Source organism: Monomorium pharaonis, chromosome 1 (assembly GCF_013373865.1).
Source record: "Monomorium pharaonis isolate MP-MQ-018 chromosome 1, ASM1337386v2, whole genome shotgun sequence".
Classification (NCBI taxonomy): domain Eukaryota; kingdom Metazoa; phylum Arthropoda; class Insecta; order Hymenoptera; family Formicidae; genus Monomorium; species Monomorium pharaonis.
Genome location: NC_050467.1, coordinates 4,081,196 through 4,093,391, shown reverse-complemented (window position 1 = coordinate 4,093,391; position 12,196 = coordinate 4,081,196). Strand labels below are relative to the sequence as shown.

At 34.3% G+C, this 12,196-nt stretch overlaps 2 protein-coding genes across 5 annotated transcripts; both read left to right on the top strand.

Moving 5' to 3' along the window:
* The first annotated feature begins 371 nt into the window (after positions 1–371).
* On the top strand, positions 372–3,924 carry LOC105837852 (conserved oligomeric Golgi complex subunit 4). Of its 2 annotated transcripts, none has more exons than XM_036295447.1 (10): positions 372–431; positions 808–1,005; positions 1,091–1,465; positions 1,547–1,755; positions 1,830–2,025; positions 2,103–2,350; positions 2,429–2,651; positions 2,750–3,016; positions 3,095–3,280; positions 3,431–3,924. In XM_036295447.1, exons 1-10 carry the CDS (start codon positions 417–419, stop codon positions 3,686–3,688), a joined length of 2,175 nt encoding a protein of 724 aa, XP_036151340.1. In that variant the 5' UTR covers positions 372–416; the 3' UTR covers positions 3,689–3,924. The 2 variants fall into 2 exon arrangements, with proteins under 2 accessions (XP_036151340.1, XP_012538440.1); XM_012682986.3 differs by having other exon boundaries at positions 382–597.
* A 606-nt stretch (positions 3,925–4,530) lies between these two features.
* Positions 4,531–12,117, top strand: LOC105837849 (pre-mRNA-processing factor 39). 3 transcript variants are annotated; one of them, XM_028192322.1, is made up of 13 exons: positions 4,531–4,687; positions 4,878–4,999; positions 5,369–5,578; positions 5,685–6,179; positions 6,287–6,464; positions 6,548–6,795; positions 7,268–7,393; positions 8,198–8,346; positions 8,546–8,951; positions 9,308–9,472; positions 9,577–9,963; positions 10,063–10,349; positions 10,714–12,117. In XM_028192322.1, the coding sequence occupies exons 1-13, from the start codon at positions 4,639–4,641 to the stop codon at positions 11,009–11,011; spliced, it is 3,120 nt and encodes a 1,039-aa protein (XP_028048123.1). In that variant the 5' UTR covers positions 4,531–4,638; the 3' UTR covers positions 11,012–12,117. The 3 variants fall into 3 exon arrangements, with proteins under 3 accessions (XP_028048123.1, XP_012538436.1, XP_012538435.1); XM_012682982.2 differs by having other exon boundaries at positions 5,682–6,179; positions 10,717–12,117; XM_012682981.2 differs by having other exon boundaries at positions 5,682–6,179.
* The last annotated feature ends 79 nt before the right edge of the window (positions 12,118–12,196 follow it).

Here is a 12,196-nt window from a genome sequence, read left to right as displayed (position 1 = left end):
TTATTTGTATATATAAAGGCCTTAGGAAAACATTTTATTAATTTCAGCGATTTTTACTGGAATATATTTAACAATTTTTCACGGGTTTTCAGAAGATGTATGACTTGCTGTTTATTATTTAAATGTTCTCTTCCGATAACTCTTGAAAATTTTTCTTAAATGTGTTCACAAAGACAGTCACAAACATTCCCGTCAAATTGGACAAACAATCTTGGACAAGTTTACAAACTAGAACAAATTTTACAATGGGCTCGTTCAATAGACGGAGCGGATTAGTGGAACACTCAGTAATTCTTTACTATGATTGGTTTTTGCTTCTAAATCCAACGAAAAACTAAAGGCAAGAACTAATCATATTAGAGAATCACCGAGCGCTCACTGATCAGTGATTCGCTCCGTCTGCTGAATGGGGAAACATGTCAACGTGGGCAGTGAGTATGATATAAATACAATGACAAGTGTCAAAACTGTCAAGTAGCGTTGTAAATGGAGTTGAGTCGTCTATTGATTCATATTGATTGATCTATTGATAACATGGATCTGCCGGTGAACGAGGAAAATCTGCAACAAATATTAAATAAATTGTCAGAAGATGAGGTTTGAATGCAATCATAGATTAATCTTTAATTAACATTTTGTAACATAAATCTGTACAAATCGGATTTTATGATTTTTTTCTGCAAATCTGATATATTCTCTAAATTTGTTGTACTACATGTGCTATTGAAGAAGTAGCATTATACATATTGTAATTTCTTTTGCAAACTTTTGCTGTATATATTTCATAAAAAAAAATTTTAATCACAGGTTTCTATAAAGAAAAATCTAGACACGATTCTTACCCGACGATGTCACGTAGAAGCAAAATTACAGAATATTGGCAAAGTATTGCCAAATGTTATAGTAATACGAACAGAAGGAGAAAAGTTTTGTGACATGATTGCTCGTACCAATGAATTAGCTGAGAACGTTAGTGCAAAAGTGAGACAATTGGATTTAGCAAGAGTAAGTTATTATAGAAAAAATTTTTAGTTATGTTATCATACAACTTGCAATTTTATACGAGTATGAAAACGTTTCTGTTTCATAGAGCAGAGTGTGTGAATGCCAGAGTAGGATAAATGATATACTAGATTTGCAATTGTGCAGTGAAGGAGTAGCAACTGCGTTACGCAATGAGGATTACGAGCAGGGTGCTGCACACGTTCATCGTTACTTGGCAATGGACCAGCAGCTGCTGGAGAGAACAGCTGAAGATGTATCTGGTGATCATATTAGTATTAGCAGTTCTCTGGTTACCTTGCAACAGGCTGCCATGGAATTGCGGGCTGTTGTCACACATAAATTTGATGAAGCTGTGAAATCTGAGGATTTGGCATCTGTTGAGAGATTTTTTAAGATATTTCCATTGCTGGGAATGCACTTAGAAGGACTAAAAAAATTTTGCAGTTACTTGTGTACCAAAGTATATATAATTTTACATAATTATATTTGCCTTTATTAAGAAAATGATAAAGACATTATGATCTTTTATTTTTGATATTAGCTACATGAGACTGCTCAAAAAAATCTACAAGCGGCACTAGAGATTAAAAGTAATGACAAAAGAGCGGCTGTTATTTTTTCTGATACTATGACTCTTTTATTTGAAGGGATTGCACGTATTATAGAAGTGCATCAACCGATCATCGAGACTTATTATGGTCCTGGTCGACTTCTAATGACAATTTCAATTTTACAAAAAGAATGTGATAGGTGAGAATAGCATGTACAAATAAATTGCACATTAAATACCCTTCTTATTAAAAAATATTAATTTATATTTTTAGGCAAGTCAAGAAGATTGTTACAGTATTTACGAAACATAGGTCTATATCCAAGAATGTACAAATGATAAATGAGTATTTGCGAAAACCGAGTCCTGAAAGACTCGATCCTAAGGAACTCGATCTCTTGCTGGGAGAAATCACTATAATGCATTCAAGAGCAGAACTTTATATACGTTTCTTAAAAAGAAGGATTAAGGTATAAAATTATTATTGATTGTCGATCTTGAAAACAGAAAAAATTAGCAATTCAGCAACATATTGCTTGTTTTACAGAATGATGTAGAGATCAGTACGACAGATGAGGCGCAACGTACAGAATTGCTTAACGAATTTGAAATGACTATAAACAACTCCGAATTAGCGCATGGCATGCAGGAACTGCTCGGTGCTTATCTCGCATTAGAGAGATACTTTCTTGAGGAGAGTGTGAATAAGGCTTTAGGAATGGACGCGCTAGATCCAGATCAGCAAACTTCCAGCATGGTTGATGATGTATTTTTCATAGTGCAAAAATGCGTACGGTATATATCGCCAGCTAATTTTACGCAGCTAATATACTGTATTATTGAAAATTATAATAACATATAATTTTTCTACAGACGAGCTATGTCCAGTTGGAGCATAGACGGTGTTTGTGCTGTCGTCAATATGGCTTGCGGCATCTTGGAAGGTGAGTTTGCGAACCGATTGAGAAACCGGTTGCGTCAGGGTTATCCAGCAGGCTATCTGGACTTAGCACAAGCATATAATGCTCTTCAGACGAGCATACAGCATGGTCGTTTGCAAACATCAGATACAGAATACGCCCGTCTTATGTTCTTGGTACAATTTGTAAAATTTACGATATTTTACATGTTATTTGTTATATCTATTACTATACAATTTTATTTTATCTAATTATCTGTTTATTTGTTATTTAGGCATATCTAAATAACACTGACGTGAGCACAGAATATGTGGAAACGTTATGCAAAAGTCTCAGTGCAGAGATAGACGCGACATTCCCTAACATGCAGAAGAAGGATAGAGGCAAAATTGATAGCTGCTTGTCCAGTCTAAAAGGAGTTGTACTAATATTACGAGGCATCATTGATTGTGGCCTGGAGCAGTTACGAGTCAGCGCTGTAAAACCCAGAGTCACTCCATGGCTTGATGCGTTTCTATCCATAGATCATCATATCAACGAGGTACATTATGCAGGAACAAATAAATTTCATATTTATAAAATTACTTTGCATATATAAACGCAAATGATTCGTACACAGGACGAATTATTGAGATACGAAACGGATGAGCCATTTGTGCAGACATTAATAATGAATCTAGAGGGTTTACTTCGAGGATTCAAAGACAGTCTAACAACCTCGAATTACGACGCGCTTATTGGGCTTCTGACTGCTGAAGTTACGGCCCGTTTAGAAAAGGTGGTGTTGAAATCAACTTTTAATCGGGTACGTACAAAATTAAAAGCTTTTACAATATTTTAGTAATAACAATAATTTTGTGTTATAAATAACGTTTATCTAATTTTTTGCAAATATCTATGCTTATATATTTAATTTCTCGTATAACACAATGTTGAATAAATCTGTAAATTTTAGGCGGGAGGTTTGATATTGGACAAGGAAATAAGATCATTAGCTAGTTATTTAGCGGCTGCAACGTCTTGGTCAGTGAGAGACAAATTCGCGCGTTTAACGCAGATTGCCACTATTTTAAGTATAGAGAAGATAGAGGAATTAGCCGACTATTGCGGCGCGGATGCAATAGCGTGGCGATTAACACCGTCGGAGGTGCGGCGTATCGCTTCTCTGAGAATAGATTTCCGACCGGAAGACATCAAGAGACTGAAGCTGTGATTTATCCTTCCTATCTGGCTGCAATATCAAACGCTACTGAGCCATGTACTTGCACAATTAGATTAAATATTCACATATTATGTTTTACTTCTATGGCTATGTTCCGAAATTCACTGTCAGTACTGAAAATCTATAGTTCATGTACATACTACATATTTTCAATACTGGCAGCAAATTTCGGAACGCAGTCTATGTCGTACATGGAATTATATATTATTTATTACGATATTTAGAAAGTATGTGTATACTTATGTTTTCCTATCCTTTAAAATATCTCTATTTCTCATCTTAAAATTTATTTTGATGTTGATCTCATAGATCAAATTTGCATTTTGATTGAAACATTTGCCAAAGTAAATTGCAAAAATTAAATAACATATTTGATTCTTACTATTATTATTAAAACATGCACAGCGCATTATTCTTATATGTAAATGACGTACATTTGCATAAACTTTAAATATTTATGTAAATAATAGAAGAGTAAAATGTATATATAATTTTTTTGAACAAAATTTAATTTGATTAAATATCGCGATTTAAGAGAATACTAAGGGCAGGTCCATTGTAAATATTAAACGTGATAATTTTTACATAAAGTAATCTTTTTAATTACACAGAATAATAAATCTTTTTTCACAATTAAAAAATATAGACAATAATTCAGTTAGAAAACAATTACCTATTGCCTATAATATATATATTATATATCTGGAATGGATTTTCAAAGAAATTAAGTAATGAAAATTATTATTCATTCGATAATGTAAATTTCGACGATGCCGACACTGGCGATTTTGAAAATCAGGGCAGGACAAAACGCGCGTATAATTGCGCCAATTTTGATTGGAACTACATTTTGTTGGCAATCCTGTTCCGATATATTGCGTCGCCATTTTCCGTGTGTGGTTCTGCGTTTCTCGACATTCCGGTGATCACAAGAAACCACGATGTCCTCAGCGAGCGGTGACGAGGCCGAGGTCGTACTGGCCGAACCAGGTAAAGAAAAAAGTTACGAGAAATCCCCGTGTCGATCACCCCTGATCGATCGTCAGGTCGTTGCCGAGGAACAGCTCGTCACTAAGGACGGTGCCGCCCGGCGCGGTTGCCCAACCCAGGAGACCGCCATTTCGATGATATGGCGTCTTATACACATTTGGAGTAATATAAATATTTTGCTGTTTTCCAGTGAGGCGCACCAGGTCGGGTCGGGCCCGAAAGACGACGGTGGTGGCTCCATCACCTGTGAAGAAACTCCTCGCCCGAGCAACGCGCTCTTCGAGAAAGATCCAGGAAATCGAAGAAGTTAAGGTAAGAGTTGAACCTTTTGAAATCAGTGTTTTACACTGACATGGATTAACATCATTGGTGAATGCTATCAGTATCTGACGATAAAGTTGAAGCAAAATCACAATCGGCGAAGCATTAGTCAAATTTTTTGTTTTATTTTTCTTCAACACAAATATTTGAAGTTACAATTTAGAGAGTAAATAATCCTTTATTATGAATATATTTTATTAAAACAATGTTTGTTCAACTTTGAAATTTTAGACGATTGCAATAATATTCTTTGTGCTATATTAATACATTTAAACTATGATTTGAATAACTGGTTTGCTAAAAATTGTATAAAAGAAGCTGGTTTTGTAACTGATATTAAATAACTAATTGTAATTGTAGGAGGAAACTACATCTACATTAGAAGAAAACATGATGGAAAATATACCTGAGAATGGAGTTCAACGTCATTTGTCGGATGTTATTACGGAGCAACGCAGTGAGGAAGATACTCCTATGTTACATTTGGAATTAGAGGATTCTGAAGACGCTAATATACATGAAATAAGTATTACTCAAACCGAGGAAATGGAGCAAGATGTAGAAGATATGGTAAATATTGTTTTTGTCGATATTTAAATTTAATAAAGAAAACCATGTTACTATTTTATTATTGAAATATTGGATTTTAAAACACACTTTGTTCATTGTTTAGCAGCATTCCAATATAAGATCAGAGGGTATAATTATAGAAGACAGTAGCATGGACAAGGTGGAGATGTTGGCTGAACATAGTGAAGACATTGAGATGGAAGGTCAAGATGTCAGCAACGATGACTCGAATCAGCAGCGCGTATTGATAGATTTTCAAGAAGTTATCAATGACGATGGCAGCACAATGACGCAGGAGATTTTAGAGGAAGAGGAAATAGACTCTGAAAACATGTCTATGCATCCTGGTACAAGGGTCCAAATTATGGAAATGGATGATTCGCAGCAAGAAATATCGGAGGATGCGGACGCGGCGATGGGCAAGGTTGAGGAACCTGACATGGAGGCATTACAGAGTGATTCTTTGCCACGTATAGAAATAACTGCTGCTGCAGAAAGCGAAACAATACATGAATTTATAAGTGAAGATGATCCAAAGAAAATCGAGCCCGACATGGAAGCTGTGTCAGAAGATGAGTTACCGACTGAAGCCACAGCCAAGGTTAGAAACGTTAAATTTACACATTTTTCATATAATTAGCATTTTTCTGCATTTTGTATAATAGTTAATATATGGATTGATAGCATAAATAAATTTAAAATACATAGGAACCAGAGACTGAAGCAGTTTCTGACGAGGAACTACCAGTTGCTGCTCCGGCAGATCTGGGTGAAACTGAGTCAGTGTCCGAGGATGAATTACCACCGGACAGTGAGAAGAAGAAAAAGAGTGGAGCAAAGTCAATCAATAAAACACCAGAGAAAAAGATCAAAGCAGAAAGTGGAAGTGAGTGCATCTTCTTACAGTGTTTCACATTGCAAAGTGCTGTAGTCTAAACTGATTCTTTTACATGTTTTTTGTACTTTTAGCCAAACGTAAATTGAACGCGGAAGGAGAATACGATCCCAGCTCTCCAACATCTGAGAACAACGATGAAGCACCGGCAAAGAAGGTTGCCTTATCGACCGATGTGGAAATAGGAGATAAGCAAGAGATCAAGCCAGCATCACCGAAAAAGAAAACATTGCCCGAATTAGAAAAATATTGGAAAGCCGTTAATGAAGATCCATCTGATTTTACAGGGTGGACGTATCTCTTACAATACGTAGACCAAGAGGTAAGTAAAAGATCATGGATCACTTAGGAATTATTTCATCTTTAAACCTGTGTTAATTTTTCTTGATCTAATATAAAATTAATCTTTTAATTCTATCTATATTGTAGAGCATTTTTTGAACAGTTTTAAAAACTCATGATAATAGACTATCGTCAACATAATTCATGTATAGTATGATATTTAAGTTACATTATTTTATTAAAAAATTTTATATTTTGTTAATTTTCTTTTGTATAATTATATGAAATAAAAAAAATGGCAAAATATATTTTAATAATTTTTTAATGTTAGATCTTTTAATTGTGAACACAGTTCATATATCTATATATATATATTTACATAAACATAGTTAAAAGATTAAAACGAATAGATACGAATAGATTATGGAAACATTGGAAAATCGCATGTAACACACAGAAATTTTTAAAAATAAATTTTAACTAATATTTGATTTCCACTATTTTTGTTACAGAACGATGCGGAGGCAGCGCGCGAAGCTTACACCAAATTTTTGGAGCGTTATCCATATTGCTACGGTTACTGGAGAAAGTTCGCCGATTACGAGAAGAAGAAGGGCAACCCCGAAAATGTCCAAACGGTGAGTCCGATCGTATATTACGTTTGTTAGGCTATATCTCTCATTATATGATATCATAATTAACGCAATCTAATGAAAATAGCTCGAGTTAGGAAGACGCGTGGGCAGTGTGCACGCACATAAATATGGTTTTCCCTTCCAACAGCATAGCACGTCTTGCGGCACCTATTCGACTTTCTTCGTTTACAAAATACTAGTTACTTATTTAATTAATATCCTGCGACAAAAATGCTATATTACATATTTTACTATCTTATATATTTTACTACCGATATATCGTATACATCAAGTACTCTATCGTACGATACGTAAGTCAAGCGAGATGACTACTTGTTTTCGAAGCGCCTTTATCACGATAAAAAGAAAGAATACTATGTTATACTTACTGTAAGCATTTGTACACATAGCTTACTACAGAAAGTATTGTAAAACTTAAGCATAAGATGCGCTATTCTCTTACTTTATGTAAGTAAGATATGTCGGGTTGGGTGTTAAGTCAAAGTCAAAGACTTAGGACACGTGCACGTGCCAGAGTGGGAGCAAGAATGAGTGGCGGAAGACACTGTGGCGCCCAGATCGGAACACTCCCTGACTTTTAAGGTGAATGCACAATGCTCTGCAATCTCTGTGTTAATTAAATCTCTTTATTTACAGTACGCGTACGATATGTGAGTATACGTTGCTAAAAAAAGACCGTAATGCTTAACGAAAGCTAAAAGCAAAATAGGTATAAGATCTACCCGCCGATAAGCCCGACCCAGTTGTAAACTGTTCTAAATACGATCCACAAATCCATTACTACAGGTGTTCGACCAAGGTCTGAAAGCTATTTCGCTAAGCGTCGATCTCTGGCTCCATTACATCAACCACTGTAAAACCGTGTATGAAAAAGATGAAGAGAAACTCCGGGAGCAGTACGAGCGTGCAATACAAGCTTGCGGCCTTGAATTTAGGTAATTGAATTTAAAGTTTTCTTCTGGATTTGCATAGACATACATACATACATACATATGCATTTATGGTTTTGTATATTATTGAATAGAAAAATTATCGAAGTTTTAAAATACTTTAGCTGTTAATATGTATGACTAATTGCTTTAATAAACAACGAGGATTAAATGAAATAATATAGCAATTTATAATATAAAACAGATCAGATCGTCTCTGGGAGAGCTACATAAAGTGGGAATCGGAAGGAAAACGCTTGAGCAGAGTGACAGCGCTATACGATCGTTTACTCTCAACACCTACTCTGGGTTACACCTCCCACTTTGAAGCCTTCCAAGAATTTGTGTCGTCCAACTTGCCAAATCGTATCTTAAGCGTGGACGACTTCCTCGCATTACGTGCAGAAGTAAAAGCCCTTCTCAAATCGGACGACGCTACTGCAACCTCCGCTGCCGATGATGCACCACCCGGTGAAGAACCGCCGCCCCACGAGGTACCACCTACCGATGAGGAGACCCGTGCCATTCGTGAGAAGATCATTAGCAGCAGGCGCAAAATGCACAAAGCGAACGTCAATGCAGTGGCAGCGAGATGGTCCTATGAGGAAGGGGTACATGACATTTAATTATAATTTATATGTGCTCATTATGATCACGCTTGATTATTAGTAAAATAGGACTTCTTAATTTCAATTACGTTGGAATGTTTTACTGTTATAAATGGAAAAAAAGTTCTCACTCATTTCGATCCCTCACCGTAGCTCTAGAACTACCTATTCGCGCAGTAAATGTGGATTCGTTGTAGTACAGAAGTCAATCTTTTACAATGTTTTATGTTGTAAGTAAAAAAGTATACTCCAAATTAAAAGATTTCGATGCATTAATTTCACACTAAAGCAAAATTTTAATTAGTTTACAGCCTAGAACAATTAGTTTAGAGTCTAATTGTATATTGTGTAATTAACAGATAAAGAGACCATATTTCCATGTAAAACCATTGGAACGATGCCAGTTGAAAAATTGGAAGGAGTACCTAGATTTCGAGATTGAACAAAAGGATCAGAATCGAATAATTATCTTATTTGAAAGGTGTCTCATTGCTTGTGCACTTTATGATGAATTTTGGATGCGAGTAAGTAAATTAATCTCTTATTATTGTTTTTTTATGCACACACACACACGCGCGCGCGCATGCACGCACACACTTATATATGTATATACGATTTTTTTGTGCAGTTTGTACGCTATTTGGAATCGTTAAAGGGGGATAATACAGAAAAGATCCGAGATGTATATTCAAGGGCTTGTATGGTGCATCATCCAAAGAAACCAAACTTGCATTTGCAATGGGCCATCTTTGAGGAGGGGCAGGATAACTTCGAAAAAGCTGCCGACATATTAGAGAATATTGATAATGTATTACCAAATATGCTACAAGTGGCGTACCGACGGATAAACTTAGAACGTCGTCGTGGAGACTTGGAAAAAGCGTGTACCTTATATGAAAATTATATTAGCAATAGCAAGAACAGGACAATCGCCAATAACATCGCTGTGAAATACGCGCGATTTTTGTGTAAAGTCAAGGATGACGTTGACAAGGCAATTAAAGTGTTAATGAAGGTACATTTTAATGCAAACTTTACTTTTGCCTCTATTATCTATTACAATTCGTATTTATCAAGATTATTATTGTAATACATGTTGTATTTTTTTATACAGGCCACAGATAAGGATAAAGACAATCCTAGACTATATCTGCAATTAATAGATCTGGGAATGCAACGAACGCCAGTCGACACTGAAGAAATAGTAGGCTACATGGATATGTTTATAGAAAGAGAACACGCAGATCTTGAGCAAAGAGTACTTTTTGCGCAACGCAAAGTAGAATTCTTAGAAGACTTCAGTCCTGATATCCGGCAAGTGTTGAAGGCTCATGAACAATTCCAAAAATGTATCAAGCAAGCAAAAGAGAGGAAAAAGACGAAGGGCGATGACAACAAAACGTAAGCATCTATAAAAAAACTTGAAAAATAAAAATTAGTTTTATAAAGTAAATATAAAATAATTATAAAGTAATTTTATATAATTTTAATTGTCTTATATAAAAACATATAACTGAACATAATCAAAATATTTTAATAGAAATATACGTGAGTTCAGCAAATGCGTTCATTAATGTGTAAAATAAATATTGTTGCTAAATATAGTCAATCATTTTAAAATAAAATTATCCTAAATAAAATAGTTTGTCTCATTTAATTGAAATTGATATAGATGTATTTCTTATTTATTTTATATATTTATAAAATTTATAAATATATTGAAATTGCTTTTGATAGAAAATTATTTTATGACTTTGTATGTTAGTAGTGATTCTTCACCTCCGAAGAAGAAAGCCGATCAATCAAATGTACCACCTTCGCAGTCCGTGAGCTCGTCGCAGTCTTCATATCAGTATAGCAGCGGCCCAAGCGGACCTTATCAATCGACCCAACAGTTTCAAGGCGGGCAGTACGGCGGTCAGGGTGGTTATCAACAAGGTTACCAGCAATACCCACCTCCATCGGACCCAAATTACGCCAACTACCAAAATTGGCAATATGGTCAAGGCGGGCCACAGGCTTACGGACCTTATAATCAGTGGGGATCTTACAATTATTATTAATATCGATAGGCCATAATCGTCCCTAATGACTGTCATACTGTTGTGTCCTACTGTACATTCTAGTGTTTTATTCTATCGATTTCGATTTGCAGACGAAAAATTTATTAATTATTTAAGTATTTTGGTATCCTGACATGTGAGAACTTAAAAGCCATGTTTCTCTCTCTATACATATATATTGATAACTGATACCTTGCATGACTACTGTATGTATTGAATAAACTGTATACCGTTAACAGAACTTTTTATTCCTTTACTTTTTTATTGATCTTTCATATTACATTCACAAAATTAAGAGCTAAAAGATTAAAAAATATTAATCAACTAATATAATTGTTTTATTTTAGAAACAATTCGAAGTATTCTTATCGGAATATATCAAGAAAAATATATTAATTCTCTAGATAGACATTAATTTTTTACTGAGAAAATAATTGAAGTTTCTGCTACTGGTGTACAGTTTTTCTAGGATCTTTTGTGTTCACATTTCAAAGCGTGGCGACTATAGCATTAAATGTGAAGATGAATTTTTAGATTGCGTCCACGAGTCTTAATAAATTATGGATTTCGAAATGAAGCTGTTGATAATTAAAATGTCAAGTTACATTTAAAAAATGTAGTTATAATACATCATGTTGGACATTATGATATACCACATCTTCAATTATATATATAATATAAATCGATTGCTACTTACTTTTCTTGAAGACATCATAATCATCATATATCTTCTAATTTTTTGTAAATTTCTTGTTAAATTTGTTTGCTAACCAAACCTATTTCTTCGAACAAACACTCGATACAGAATATTAAGAAATTCTTTTTTCAGTTTTTATTCAAAAACATAATGTGTATTATTTAGAATCCATGGTTTCTTTTATTATTGACATATAGAATATATAGATTATATTCTTGGTAAGTATTGCAACGCGATTTAATAAAGATTTCATAATGTCCAAAAATCAATTTCTTTCTGATTATCTAAAATGATAAGATAATAATTGTTTTTATAACTTTATGGTTATTTCGATTTCATGTATTTAAACCACTTCTGATATAAACCACTAATGTATAACTTACAATTAAAATTAGACTTATGATTAAAACTTTGTGAACTTAATAACTTTAATTATTTCTGCTTCACGCAAATTTTGCAAAGCAACAAATTTACATTTGGAAAATCAA

Coding starts and splice junctions, on each gene's coding strand:
- LOC105837852 (XM_012682986.3), top strand. CDS start 535: ATGGATCTGCCGGTGAACGAGGAAAATCTGCAACAAATATTAAATAAA. Junction 1,006..1,090: donor GACAATTGGATTTAGCAAGA/GTAAGTTATTAT, acceptor TCTGTTTCATAG/AGCAGAGTGTGTGAATGCCA. Junction 1,756..1,829: donor TTACAAAAAGAATGTGATAG/GTGAGAATAGCA, acceptor TTATATTTTTAG/GCAAGTCAAGAAGATTGTTA.
- LOC105837849 (XM_012682981.2), top strand. CDS start 4,639: ATGTCCTCAGCGAGCGGTGACGAGGCCGAGGTCGTACTGGCCGAACCA. Junction 6,465..6,547: donor GATCAAAGCAGAAAGTGGAA/GTGAGTGCATCT, acceptor TTGTACTTTTAG/CCAAACGTAAATTGAACGCG. Junction 7,394..8,197: donor ACCCCGAAAATGTCCAAACG/GTGAGTCCGATC, acceptor CCATTACTACAG/GTGTTCGACCAAGGTCTGAA.